We start from the raw sequence: 14,170 nt of genomic DNA, 5'->3' as shown, positions 1-14,170 counted from the left end.
CAAAGAAACCCAACCTTTATGTATATAACAGAGATTGGTATTAATTAATCTTTAAGCAAATCATTAGCTTGATGAAAAAGTTCTGTCATTTTTATTGTTCGAGAGGAAAAAGTCAAGTGTTTTATGTTACGACGGAAATATCTGTTAATTAACCTTTAAGTAAATCATGAAGTTGATGAGAAAGTGCTGTCGCTTTTATTTTTCGAGAGGAAAAATATCAAGTGTGTTCAACAATATAGCAGAAATTCCTATCAATTAATCTCTTAAGTTGATCAGGAAATTCTGTCGTTTTTATTTCTTGACAGGAAAAAGTCAATTGCCTTTCCTCTTAATTAATCTTCGATAAATATTCCCTTGTTACGTTGAAAAAAGAAATTCTTTTTTGAAATTGTTGTTAATTAATCTTCAAGTAAATCATTAACTTTAAATTCTCGAAAGGAAGAAATCAAATATTCTATATTATAACAGAAATTGCCTTTAATTGATCCTCAAGTAAATGGTTAATTTGCTCAGAAAATTCATATCGTGTTTATTTCTTAACAGGAAACCATCGGTTGCTTTATATATATATGATACAAATTTCGGCTAATTAATCTCTGTATCTCTCGTTACTCATGATTTTCCACCATCTGTAATAGACTAGTAATTTCCTTCGTCGTCGAAGAACGTGCTATTTTTCATAAATTAAATATCCAAGAAGTCAAACAAAAGTAATTTGGACAAAAATGAACCGTGAAAAGAGATCTCGCAGGGTATCGAATTGGCTAATTATCTTTGTAATATCCATTTTTCGATGGAGGATAATGGGCCATTCGATGGAAGGATAATCGTCCATTCGATGGACAACGAAACCGTGACAGACAGTGAAACGCGTGTTCCCATCGCCGTCCGTTCCATCGTCGCGAGCCAGGGAGCTAACGAAGCCGACGCAACAAATGAAACGAGCTGGGAGGAGGGTGGAGAGGGTGGAGATCGGGGAGAGAAGGGAATTAGACGAGCCGGCATAAAATTAATCTGGAAACGGTGGCGCAATAATCTTCTCTGTTGGAATTAATTTCTCTCCGGCCCATGAAGCCAGACAATTAACCGGTGTTATTGTGGCCGTGGCTTTGTGCTTAGTAATTGCTACTACGCGGTTCATTGACTAACAATGCCGCGCGATCGTCCGATCCTATGGAAAGAGCAGAATAGACAGACAGGAGAGGAGAGAGAGAGAGAGAAAGAGAGAGAGAGAAAGGAATGGAGGAAGATCAGCTCTCACAGACTTTCGGAGCGTAACGTTTTAAAATTAGATCTGGCACCATGTCGCACGCTCAATTTCCGCTTCGATCATTATGTCTACTCTTGCTCGATTATTTTTATTCACCATACGTGTACCACTTACATTTCTATTTCTTTCTTCTTCGTTTTACATTCTTTCATTGGCGAATCGAATGGCAATTGTTGGAGGCTTTTGATTTACCTTTTGTTCCTTTTCGAACTGGAACGGAATCCGTGAAATTTGTCATGCTTCTCTTTTTTTACTTTTTCCTATTGTTTGATCATTAAATGGATTCGGCATCGACGAGCGTTGATTTGGATTTGACGATTGATGCATAGGAAATGAACAATTATTAGTAAAATTATTAATATATTTTCGTATACAGTTAATGATTGGCATTTTTAATTATTTATTTAGTACTCGTTCGCAAGTTGCACAATTTTCGTAAATAATTTGGCCGCAAGCGCCGGCATATTATTAATAACTATAAAATAGACTGTAGAATACTTTGATATTCGTATTCTTGCAGAAAATTTCCTTTGAATTTGCACATAGCCATAGCGACCCAAATAATTCCCAGAAATGAAATCAGCGATTAACGTAAACCATAGAACGTAACATCTTTAATAGTTTTCAATAATAAAATTCAGAATCAATAGAAACCATAAGATATATCAACAATCGTAAAAGAGAAAACGTCTTCATTCTCTTTTCTTCACGAATTTCCAACATATTTTTACGTGTATAACAATAGAAAATGATAAGCAGATAGTCCGAGCGGTTTATAGAACTCGTCACGTATATGCGTGACGCGTGGTAGCGAAAGGGTGGAAGAAAATTTAATCAAAGATCGAAGTGGACTTTTCAAACGTCTCATAGAGAAACCGGGTCGCAGGATTTCGAACAAACTGAGAAGTTTCGCGTACCGGAGCCGAGTGGGTCGATGTAATTTTGATAGTATACAGTCGATACGATAGTTTGTTGAACAAATCACGATGCAGCGGTAGCAGGAGGAAGTTAAATCAACGGCAACCGGTGGCTGGTCGACGGGGATGCAATTATTAAGCGGTATCGGGCTGGCGTGAAGGAAATGAGATCGGCGATCAGAAGGGAGAGCAGAACAAAGACGGTGTCCCGGTATCTTGGTAACAAAGCAGCCCCATCCAACTTCCTAGACAATAATTAAATTACTTCAGAGTGAATTTCGTCACTCGATACGATGAAAACTGAGCTGTGGTATTATCAGGTCACGGTCCTCAAAAACTTATCGTTTTTAATTTCCGTTTATTTTTCTAAAACAGAAAGCGTCGATTTAATACAATATGGTAATTAAATACAAACATTGTTAGAGAATTTCAGTGAATTAACAGATCGAAATATTCGGAATTTATCGAATCTTCGATTCGAAGACAATCAGAATTTCAATAGCTGCTGATGGTTTTCCAAGAAGATAGCATAAACCGAGGAATGAAATTTTGATAAATTAGTTAGCAGTTTCTCGCGAGTATATTCGTCATAAAGAAATAACAATATTCTGTATTAAAACGAGTATACTCGTCGTGCGTAAAACGTAATTATAATTTGCTGTTTAAATTGCAATTTTAGTGAAAATTAAAATATATTCGTAAATTTTATGATGTTTTGAATAATTGGGGGGTAAGAAGAAGTAAAAAGAACTGATAAAAATATATAAATAGTTGTTATGAAAAATTTGTATATGGTGTGAAGAATGCGATACATTTTAGGCACACACCTTTCAAAGCGACAGCTAACTGGTTAAAGTATTGAAATGTTCAAGACTCCTTGAATTTTTAGTCCGATAATTTTTGATACTAATCAAAATTTTAATGTCTAGCCATGCGTTTCAAAAATCGGATATTTAATCGAATCGTTTGTTTTTGTGAAAAAATAGCGTCAATCAAGAAGCAAATTTTCGTGAATTAAACAAGCAAGATGTTTGAAATATATCAAATCTTTAACGTCGTCAGAAAATATCCAGAAATTCGCTCATTTATTGGAAAACAATTTAAGAGATTTCTAACGTTTATCTGACTCATCGATGAGATAGTAGCTGTCGATAAACACCCAGAGTTTGCCTTACGCCGGCTTTTCCGAACTTTCCTCTTTTTCCCTCTTCGCGACCTTTGAACTTTGTTCGAGTTCAAGGTAAGACCAGCTCACACAATCAAGTTCGAAAATCGATAAGTGTGTAAAGCAACGTCTGACACAAATTGATACGTTTCCGAGAAACCAGTGATCGAAATATTCCGCGAAGTCGTGACTTTTAATCTCGTAACAATGGTAATGAGCTATGCAACAGAGGTTTCTCGTTTCTTTCGTTGCGCAACGTCGTTTTTCCAAGTTTCAATGCCAATTTTAATTACCCAGATACACGTCACGTTTTTTACTTGTCCTTTCGACCATTTCATTATTTAATATGGATACCAGTGAGAAGAAATTGCAGCATGACTAACACACCTGACGTAAGTAATGACTGATAAAGCATTTGATAACTCGATAGAGAAAAGAGGGAACTTTAATTTGTTACTTTTATAAAACAAAAGAAATTTAAGAATTAACGATACAATGATTTCAATTATTGAAATTTCCAGTCTACCATTCTTAACTTAAGTATGGAACAAATTTCAGTTGAACGACAGGAAAAATTTTTGAAGCTTCCAATAAATTGCCAAAGATGAAGCATCTATCTGATTCCAACGCGAAATATCAAACAATTAAAATCAGCCAGCATTCTACTGACCATGCTGTGTACAAAATAGTATTCGAAATAGCTCTATTGGAAATTAAGAAGAAACAAAATGATCGAAAAATTATTATATAATTATATACAATAGCATAATTTAATTTCTCTGGAATATGTGCGATGATAAAAGAGGAAACATCAAAAAATGTAAAAAGTAATTTATATAACCTTAAGAGTAAAATATTTTTATAAAACGAATAACAATAGTTAGTTTCTTAGCACTTCCACTTCATCATAAATAAAGTGAACGTTCGAAGAAAATGCTGGAATCATAGGCTGGTCTAGTTAATTGAAAGAAAAAGAAAAAAAATAGGAGTAAATTAGCTTTTACCGAGTAAGTGGCGGTTTAAGCTTCGAGCACCCAGGATCTAAGTAGTTCGAGTCAATAATTCCAGCGGCGCGGCGGCAGGCAGACGATTAATTGTCCTGTATGATAAATTGACCGCGGGTAACCCAGACGGCTGGCACCTAAATTAGGCATATATCATTTATGAAATTGACACAGTGGACGACGCACGATCGATATTACATTCCGTGCGTCTCTGCCAAGAAATTTTTCCCGTTCAACTTGCCTGAGCTTCGCGCGACGCATCGTTTTCTCTTCTGTCATAAAAACTCGCGAAATTATATCATGCAGGAACTTTGGATTAAATTAAATTTACCCTATCTGCATGCTCCACATGGCATTTTAATACTATCTTTGACAGAGAAATATTTTTTTTCACTCCTTTTCTGCTTTGGATCCTTATCTTATTTTGTTAATTTCTACTTTGAATTATTAACGTTTTCTTTTCGACGGTTAAGATTTAATTTTAATTTGTATAATCTGTAGAACATTATGGATATATTTTTAGACTGTGCATCTTTCACTTCTTTTCCAGTTTGGTTGCTTTTAGTATTAATTTCTCTTGTCCATAATTTGGATTTAATTTTTAGCTTGTATAAATCTATAAAATGTACTTTGAGTATATTTTTAGATCAGAGTTAAAAACTGTGATCTAAACTAGGGAAATTACCTATTGGATTTTTTGTACATGTTTTAGATACCTGCACAGCTAAAGGAAATAAAATTTCATAGGCTTAGTAAGGGAACAAAATGATTGGAATTATAATGAGATTTAGTCTTCACTTTAACTTAGAACGGAGAATTTCGATTAACGCTGCGTAGAGGTGTCTGTTGATTATTTCCCTGTATCGGTATACGACGAGAACGCAATTAAACGCGACTTAATCGCACTAAGACCAATTGAATCGAAAATCTCGATTGCTCCGATTCAGCTGGAGGAAATCGAGTCGGAGATTCATGTACCTCGATCCAATAATCGGATATCTTTCCGCGAGACTAGAGAGTAAATAGTTTGATTCCACTCTGACTTTGTATTTTCCCTTTTTGTTCGCAGTTCAAAAAGAGGGCGGCACGCAACTGAAACTCCAAATAAATTATTCGAACATGCAGGCTCTCTTCAAGCCTATGAGGTAAGTCGAATGGATTTAAATGTTTCCAAGAAGAGATCAATCTTAAATCGAACGTTAACCAGGAATAATGCGATCTTTGTTTCTGATCTTTCACAAAGCAACGTTTGCTTTAACATTTGATACATGCAGAAAGACATTTAGCAAATTTTAGAATAATTTCCGGTTTAGTATTTGGGATACTCCGAGTAAATAAATTAAAACTTCTTTTATATAAAATCCGACTGAATTATTTTCATCAAGTAAAATGTAATGACAGGATCGCAGAAAGGCTGCATTTACCATCTAGAATTTTCCTTAACATATATTAACAAAAAGGCCGATGAAGTTACTTAGAATAAAGTATACTTCGAATACTGTCCGCGTTTTTCTCATTTTTTCATTTTCTTACTTTTCTCAAATTTTCTTCGTATAATTACGTAATTGGTCGAAGACTAAAACTGAGAGTTTCTTGAAAGCTGTCCGCTTATCTCCAGCAGGCATGTGAGTCACGTTTGATATACGAATAGGTGGGATGCGCTGCTTAGTCTAACGAATGAATGCTCGAAACTTGGAGAATGAAGATAAGCGAGAGAGAGAGAGAGAGAGGGAGGGAGTTTCTTAGGACACGATTTACTAAGGATTATTTCGACGAGAATCGAATCCGCGAAACGCGTCTTCGACGAGATAAAATCGAGCGAGAGCATTTAATTCCGTCCGAATCGGATGTTAGTTCCGAGGATTAACAATTTATTTGATCACTAAACTTGCGAGAGCTCTCCAGGTACGAGTTATACACCGTTTAATCCTCTGAAGTTGAGTCCTAAGAACTTATAAGTTGTTGCAGTAGGGACGCCTTGCTGTTGCAATGCTGAAAATATATCAAACTTGTAATCCAATTTGTTGCGTGAAGAGGGACGTAATTGCTGCATTTGCAACATTTTTCAAGCAATAATATTCGAGCTGTTACTTTGAATATTGTAATTATTACGGAATTCTTACAAATAGTCGCAATACTTTTCAAGCAATGATATCCCAGCTTTTATTTTGAATATTACAATGACTATAGAAGTTTTATATATATTTGCAATATTTTTCAAGCAATAATATTCCAGCTTTTACTTTGAATATCGTAATTACTACAGAAGTATATATATAAATCTCAAATTCAATAAACATAGTTGGTTGTATCCTCGATCTTGAGCCTGTTGCATACGAACAGCGTGCCAGCTTTACATTCGCGTCAGTTTGAAGCTACACAAGCTCGTGAAAGCATTTAAACTTGAAGATACATCTTATGAATATATTATGGATGCTGTACTAATATATATATTATACAATTATCATAATTAAGAGACACAGGAGCCAGACTGAACAACTCCGTTGAAGTTACTACGTTGATTTTTGTAAAATTAAATACTATCCATTGACCTGAGGATTTTTATGCATTTACAGGAAATTTGAAGATATAAAAATGCCATAGAAATGATATAATATGCAAAAGTATAGAAAATTTCCAGAATAGAATATTTATTATAACACTCAGTGTTTAATGCACGAAACAAATTTCTACCTAAATTCCATTTCATTAGTTCCATTTATAAAAATATAAATTTCCATAAATATCCGCGCCAAATTAATCGTATCTTTCCACTGTTACTAAGGAAGTTTTAAGGATTATGAAATCGATCAGTTTCTCTTCTCGGTGGCTCAAATAACAAATTTGATTCGTTTCAAGCATTTTACAAGAAAAAGCTATTAGCCAGCCAGCTATTACGAAATTATTCTCAGGTCTTCCTACGCCTTCCTTCTCGAAAAGGAGAAAGATTCGTCAGTTAAATGCGAACAGAAGAAGAGTAAGAGAAAGGAACGAGGCCTGCGGTTTTTCTTGCCACGTGGTTGACGAAGTTACGTGGATGGGATTACGAGCACAATTACATAAGTGGAGGGCCAAGTGCCTCGTGCCGTGCGAGAGCCACTCCAACTGTCCTTGCCTCTCTTCCACTCAATTATCATTGCCCACTCTCCCTTTTTTCCCTCCAGAAAACGCGATACGTCACATCCTCCCATTGTCTTTCAGCCTAAGAACACTTCCCAGCTTAAGCAGACTGGAGGAAACGAGCATCGAGGGTCGCAAAACATTTTAGACACGTTCATTCTTTTCGTTTCTTTTTTTTTTTTTTTATTGTACGCAGTTTCAACCTCCTACTCGCCCATTTTCCCTCTCGTTTCACTAAAGTTATGATACTCATGAAAAATGAGTTATAAATCTAAGAAACGAATTGTAAATTTTATTCTTTTCTTTTTTATATTTCGAAAACAATATTTCTATGTCAACAGTATTTTATTTGCGGCTAGAATATAACGACAAGTAAAATAATTTGTCCCTTTTCTATGCTCCAAGTAATTGTATTTATGGGTTTACTAGTTTGTTGATGGATTTATTTAACAGAATTGATCACTTTACCATAGAAGACTCTTACCTGTGTACAGTGGGATTTCGGAAATCCCATATAAATTAACAAATCTATAAATTTAATTGCTCTCTGTCTTTTGACTCGAGAACGATGTACACAAGTATTTTTTGTACTCAAAATAACAGAAAATTAGTTCCAACATAGGAAATTCTTTCTTCGATGATTATTTTACAAATATCGAAATTGATGATAACAATAAGATTAGGAAGATTATGAAAATTAAGTGGCGAAGAATAGAGATTCTTTAAATTACCTTTTGCAGTAAAAGGAAGGCACTCTCTTATTAATCGTAAATCACCGTAATCGCTATAAGTCATAAATCCTGAACGAAATTGAATGGCAGAGTTAATTATCCTGTCTGAGAATAGATTTAATTGTCTATTATCATAGTAGATCTCAATCGTAAAAGATATTGCTGCTTAGTTTCCTGTCGAATAAATTGCGCACGTTGCCAGACCGGATACGAGCTGTTCTTAACTTATACGGGTCAATTGCGTCGACAGGAAGTTGCGGAGGACCGATGTTTCTCGCGTTAATTTCTCGTTCTTATCGACGTGTATTTCGAATCCAGCCTCGTGGGATCGCGACGAAAAGCTACGTCGCGAACAAACTGCAGAAGTAATTTCGCTCTGGCTGCGACCTCGAAATAACAAACTTTCCTCGCCCTATCTTCGAGCCCATTGCACCCTCGTTCGCAACTCTGAGAAGCCTGATTTTGCTCTTCTTACTGCTTAATTACGACTACTATTTATGCTCGCCAGTGATAACTGACTGCTACAAGTGAAACGACAGACAAGACCGAGATCAAGGTTTTTAAGAAATTTTTTTAACTGTTCGAAAAATCCATAGCGTTTTTGACATTTTTATGTTCCGTACATAAACAATTTTATATTCTATCATGCTCTATGTATGATATATTTATGAAATATTTTCTTGAAACATCATCCAAATTAATATAACGTAATTAAATTTTCGTTTGCGTTATATTTATTTTCCAACGAAAAAATGTGTAAGTTTCAAGAACTGGAATTATCAGAGTGACTAATTATTACGGTACAAATTTATATTTTTAGTGACAATGAAATAGAATTGTAGATTGAAAGACGCCTTGAATCTCTGAAACATGTCACACGATAGAAGATTATAAGATACAATTCTCAGTATAAAACGGAAGCAAAGGGAGATACGATTATATTAAATATATCTAAACATCAAAGAAGAAAATTAATAAACTCAGTACATCGCATCCAAGATCATATAATTAAAGTTCGTTCAATGAAAGTTAATTTCACTCAATAAATCACATCTAACGTATAATAAACGAGTGACAATGAAATAGAATCGTGGATTGAAAGACGCCTTGAAGCTCTGAAACATGTCACACGATAGAAGAGTATAAGATACAATTTTCAGTATAAAACGGAAACAAAAAGAGATACGATTATATTAAACGTATCTAAACTTCAAAGAAGAAAATTAATAAATTCAATAATAATAAATTCGTTCAATGAAAGTTAATTCCATCCAATAAATACGATCGCAAAGGGTTAATTCTCCAATTATCGGCCCTCTTTCTTTGTGTATCCACTGCGTTTTAATTTCGCGCGATTTTTCACGATAATTTCCGTCAGCCCCTCGTTACTCGCGGCAAATACCCATCGCCGTGTTCCGGAACCGGAAGAACCGGGGAAAGGAGCGAAAGAATAAAGCAAGAGAAAACGTAATATCCCGAAGTGGAGAGAAAATTCGAGACAAGTGAGGCTCGTCGGGACGCTTATTGCGACTCCTTTTTATCCCTCTTGTCTCTTCCCAGGGGTTCCACCTCCTCCAACCATTTCCGTGCACACACTTGGCCCTTTAAACTTCCGGTCGGCCGAAGATTCCACGATAAGTGGCCAAGGCCGGCTTAAACTCCGGTAATAAGTTCGGCAATAAGTTTCAGGGAAAGTTTCCGGACTTGGACCATCCTCTGACACGCTACGAAAAGGGCTGGAATCGTTTGGGTGTCAATGGGTGGGAGGAGGAAGAAAGCTGGAATTCCACAAAATTGCCAGCGTCTGCAGCGCCACCAATCCCGCAATAAGCTCTCGTTACACGTTTAAAGAGGACACCTCTTTCTCTCCCCACGAAACGAACCAGTTCTGACTTTCTCTTTCGCTCTTCGTCTTCCTTCCCTTTTCCTTTTTTTTCCCCCCTTTTCCACTCTCGAACGAAGAGAGATTCATTGAATGGACAATTTTTCACGACGACGTTCCTTCTCGCGAAATTATTTCTTCGCTTGGTTTCTTTTTATTCGAAGCCCGCTTCAAGGCTCTTTGATTGCGAGCTTTGGATTTTCGGGCAGATGAACAACTGCTCGTTGAATCTGAACGGTGATTTTCGATTTCGTTCGAGCTGCCAGATTCGACTTTTATTTCCATTTTTTGAGGAGAGACGGCGATTTCGGAAGATGGAGAAGAAATAGAAGGAAATTCAAGTGGTTAGTGTATTAGGTTGTACTACTTTTCTATATTCCCTTTACGTATATATATATATACTTTTCTTTTTATATCTGTGGAGTTTATTTTCGAAGAGAAGATGGATAAAGAAGGGATAGATGAAGATTGACGTGGTTATGGTATGGATATTGAGGTGGCTAGTGTATTAAGTCGTACTATTTTTTTATATTTCTTTTTTTCCTTTTTTAATAAATATTTTTATATTCATGGATGTACATAAAATTATACTTCATTTTTGAGGTTCGATTTCAGGGGATCAAGTAGGAATAGCTAAAGATTGAGGTGACCGATGTATTAAGTAATACTGCTTTCTCATATTTTTTGTCTTTTCCATAAACATTTTTATATTTGCGAATTTTATTTTTGATGAAAAGACGATAATTTCGAACAATAAAGAACAAGTAGATGTAGATTGAAGTGGCTAGTGTATTAGGCGCCACTTTTTTATATTTCTCTCCTATTTTTTATTTTTTTTTCTAATTAACATATTTATATTTGTAAATGGAAAATTGTATTTGATCTTTGGAGAGGAAAAAACGCTAATTTGTAGGGACGAAGAAATATTGGAGTATTTAGCAGGCTTTCTGAACCATTCTGTTTGCTTATAAATATGAAATTGTATATTAGGTTGGAATGTCTTTTTATATCATGCTTGTAAGAAACTTATATAACGCGCTTAAATTACTGCCAGTTTCATCGTTTAATGGATTAAAGTTCATCAAAGTACAATGTTGATTATAAAATAATTAAAACTAAGAAGCTTCTCTTCTATATATGATTTCAATCTTTTAACATTCTTTTAACATTCTTTTTAGAATTTATTGAATTATGTGTTTCTAAAAATGGAATATTTTGGACATGCATAGAAATCTTATATCTTTTCTATTTTTCAATTTCCATACATCTTACATTCTTTAAATGTCTATTTATTCCTCAACAATTTCTGGAACGATTATTAAAAATAAAATTGCTGGTTATATGGTTTGCGAGAAACACAAGTTTCCTTCTTATCCACCTTCCTGCGGCTAGCGAAGTTCGCGTTATTAAATTTGCCGCGAAACTTTAGCGTCTGAATCCCGTGTACTCCATTATTAAAAACACCTCTGTTTTTTTCGCATTTTACTAACAAATTTCGATAATCTTCCTCGTTGCACCTCGGCCAACTTTTTTACGCTTTATCTCGTCAAAAGAACCGCGAATGATATTAATAAATGGTATGTCTTTGAAAAGCATGAGTCAGCTAGAAAGCATTCTTTATACTTCGATAATTGAACTAAATCATTGTTCACGCTTTGCATGTTTAGTTTAAACAACCGAGGAAAAGAAGTTGCTGGTCGTAGGTCGGATGTTTTTTATTCGCTTTCCACTACTCAGTCGACTAATCGACCAGCAATAATTACCATCGACCTACATCATTAGTTCTAGCCGCAATTAGCGTTTGACCATTCACGATATAGTAAATTCCAATGGAACTGGTTTTACGAGCTTCACAAAAATCTCGAGCACTCGTGTATACGTATACGTGACTCGTATAAAGTTGCTCGTGCACGAAAAATTGTAGAGGAGTATACGCAAAATATATCGACAGGTTCAAAACCTCAAACTCGAAAAATTTCAATAATAGAACTCTGTACTATGTATTAAAAAACATAGGGAAAAATGGAGAAATAATTCAAGCAAATGTGATTCATTTTTATGCTTCTTTAAATACGATAATTAAAAAAAGAACCATCAATATATAAAAGTACGACTGCTAATGCGCCACTTAAAAATTCTAACAATCATTTTATTTCAGGAGAGGGAATTATATTATATAATAATATAACATAACATATTACTTGTCAAGAATATTGACATAAAAGTAGGCTCATCACGGAAGTTCAACTAAATTCTTTCGGTCACTTTCATTTTCTTCTAATACTGAAAAATATATTCAATCCGGAGAAAATATGAAAGAAGTCTTATTAAAGGTTAATTAAAAAATGTAGTTTTACACGACGACTCCTCGTTCCAATCTTTTATCAAACGTCTTGGAACATTGTTCTTTTTGTTCGTTAAAATGGGAGCGTACTCGACACATAGATATTCGAGAATCGTAGCAAGGTTTTAATCAATTTGCGGTATAAAACGTGGCAGGGAGAAAAAACCGAAGCTCGTATGTCCCAGATTTTCGAGGCGGCCTGTAAGAAAAGCAATTCCTCTAATCTGACCTATAAATCTGTAGGTCCTCAGCCGTGGACGATGCAATTAATATTTGCCTCGGAATAAATCGCGTACGAACCGGTTCATTTGAATATAAAATAGCCGCGACCCCGGTCTTATTCCGCGCAATTATTCCAACGAAATACTGGTTATCTTTCCCGCGCACCTCGTTGCTGCCAGCCGGTAGAAAATTTCGCTTCGCCAAGGAGAAGGAAGCAGCCTTTGGTAAACAGAATTATGCCGCGGAGTCGGAAGGTCAGACAGCAAGGGTTGGCTGGCAGCCTCGCGATGCCAGTTAACTTTTAATCGGATGCAAATTACGGGCTAATTACCGCACGACCGTCGTATTAATTAGCCCAGCCTGCTTGGAAAAGTTCCGCCCAGCCTTCTTCTCCTTGTTTCGTTCTTTCCGTAGTCAATGTTCCGCGGAAATTTGACGATTCTTTTTATCTTTTAAGAAACATCCTCGAGAGCAATTATCACTTTTGATGAAATTCATAACGTAGACAACGGACTTTTATGCAATTGCGTGTCTTTATGAAGGGAAACGAGGGAATGGGGCCTGCATAGTACTTTGTTTCGCTTACTAAAAATTACGACGAGTACTCCACTTTGTTTATTTAACATAAATATTTCTGCATGTGCGCATTCTCTGGATTTCTACACTTTTACATTCGTCACGAGTGCATAAAAATGTATGTAATTTCCCGAGAAATTATTCGACATGGAATTTGAGGGAGTTGGATTCAATGTATTAAAAAAAAGTTACTGGAGGAAAGAAAAGTCGATGATCAATTTTCTAACGAAATAACACTTACTACCTCTAAGTACAAATCGCAATTTAGGCTTCTTTTCTTCGTTTTATCTTACCATGAAAATATAAATTTGCATAAAGATCCACATTTTATTATTAGATATTAAGCGAAAACTTGCTTGCGATTTTCATTTGATTTTCATCTCTTATTCGCCGATAAACAATCCACAGAGACGTGAAATATAACGTACTTGTATTTAATTGAGAAATTTCGGTTCGAAATTTTTCTACCGTTATCATCAACCCCATAGCCTTTGTTAATTACATAGTTTCGTAATTACTAGATACCGTTACATCAAACGAGATGATAATACGATTATTCGGCTCGTAATTAAAAATTGGGAAATCAAAAAATCATTTTGATTAGGAGCCTGCTGAATGGTTAGTAGGAATTATTTGCGCCGGGCACTGATAAAACGAAGTTCGAACCGGGTTAATGAGAAGCTAAAGTATTTCAGTATTCTCACTGGAATTTTGATTCAAAGTTGGTAAAAGTTTGGATATTAGATCGCAATATGCAAAAAGTTTGCCAAGTATCGAGATTAAAGATAGTTTTATTTCAAATTACTCATGTTTTCATCCTCGACCACGAAATACAAGAAATTAGGAATATTTGTATAATCCTGTTAAACATTTTTTTATTTTATAACCAAATCAGAGTAGAGATAGTTAATTGCTGAGAGTCAAGTGTACGTTCACACC

At 35.3% G+C, this 14,170-nt stretch overlaps 1 protein-coding gene across 1 annotated transcript in view; it reads left to right on the top strand.

Moving 5' to 3' along the window:
• The window catches only part of LOC100646682 (extracellular serine/threonine protein CG31145), a 93,743-nt gene that overhangs the window by 65,833 nt on the left and 13,740 nt on the right, over positions 1–14,170 (top strand). The window contains exon 3 of the mRNA XM_012316242.3: positions 5,426–5,501. Within this exon, the coding sequence (XP_012171632.1) occupies positions 5,426–5,501 (76 nt within the window). The remainder of the gene's footprint in view (positions 1–5,425; positions 5,502–14,170) is intronic.

Source organism: Bombus terrestris, chromosome 14 (genome assembly GCF_910591885.1).
Source record: "Bombus terrestris chromosome 14, iyBomTerr1.2, whole genome shotgun sequence".
Lineage (NCBI taxonomy): Eukaryota > Metazoa > Arthropoda > Insecta > Hymenoptera > Apidae > Bombus > Bombus terrestris.
The sequence above is the reverse complement of the archived record's forward strand: the minus strand, read 5'-3'. Positions and strand labels throughout refer to the sequence as shown.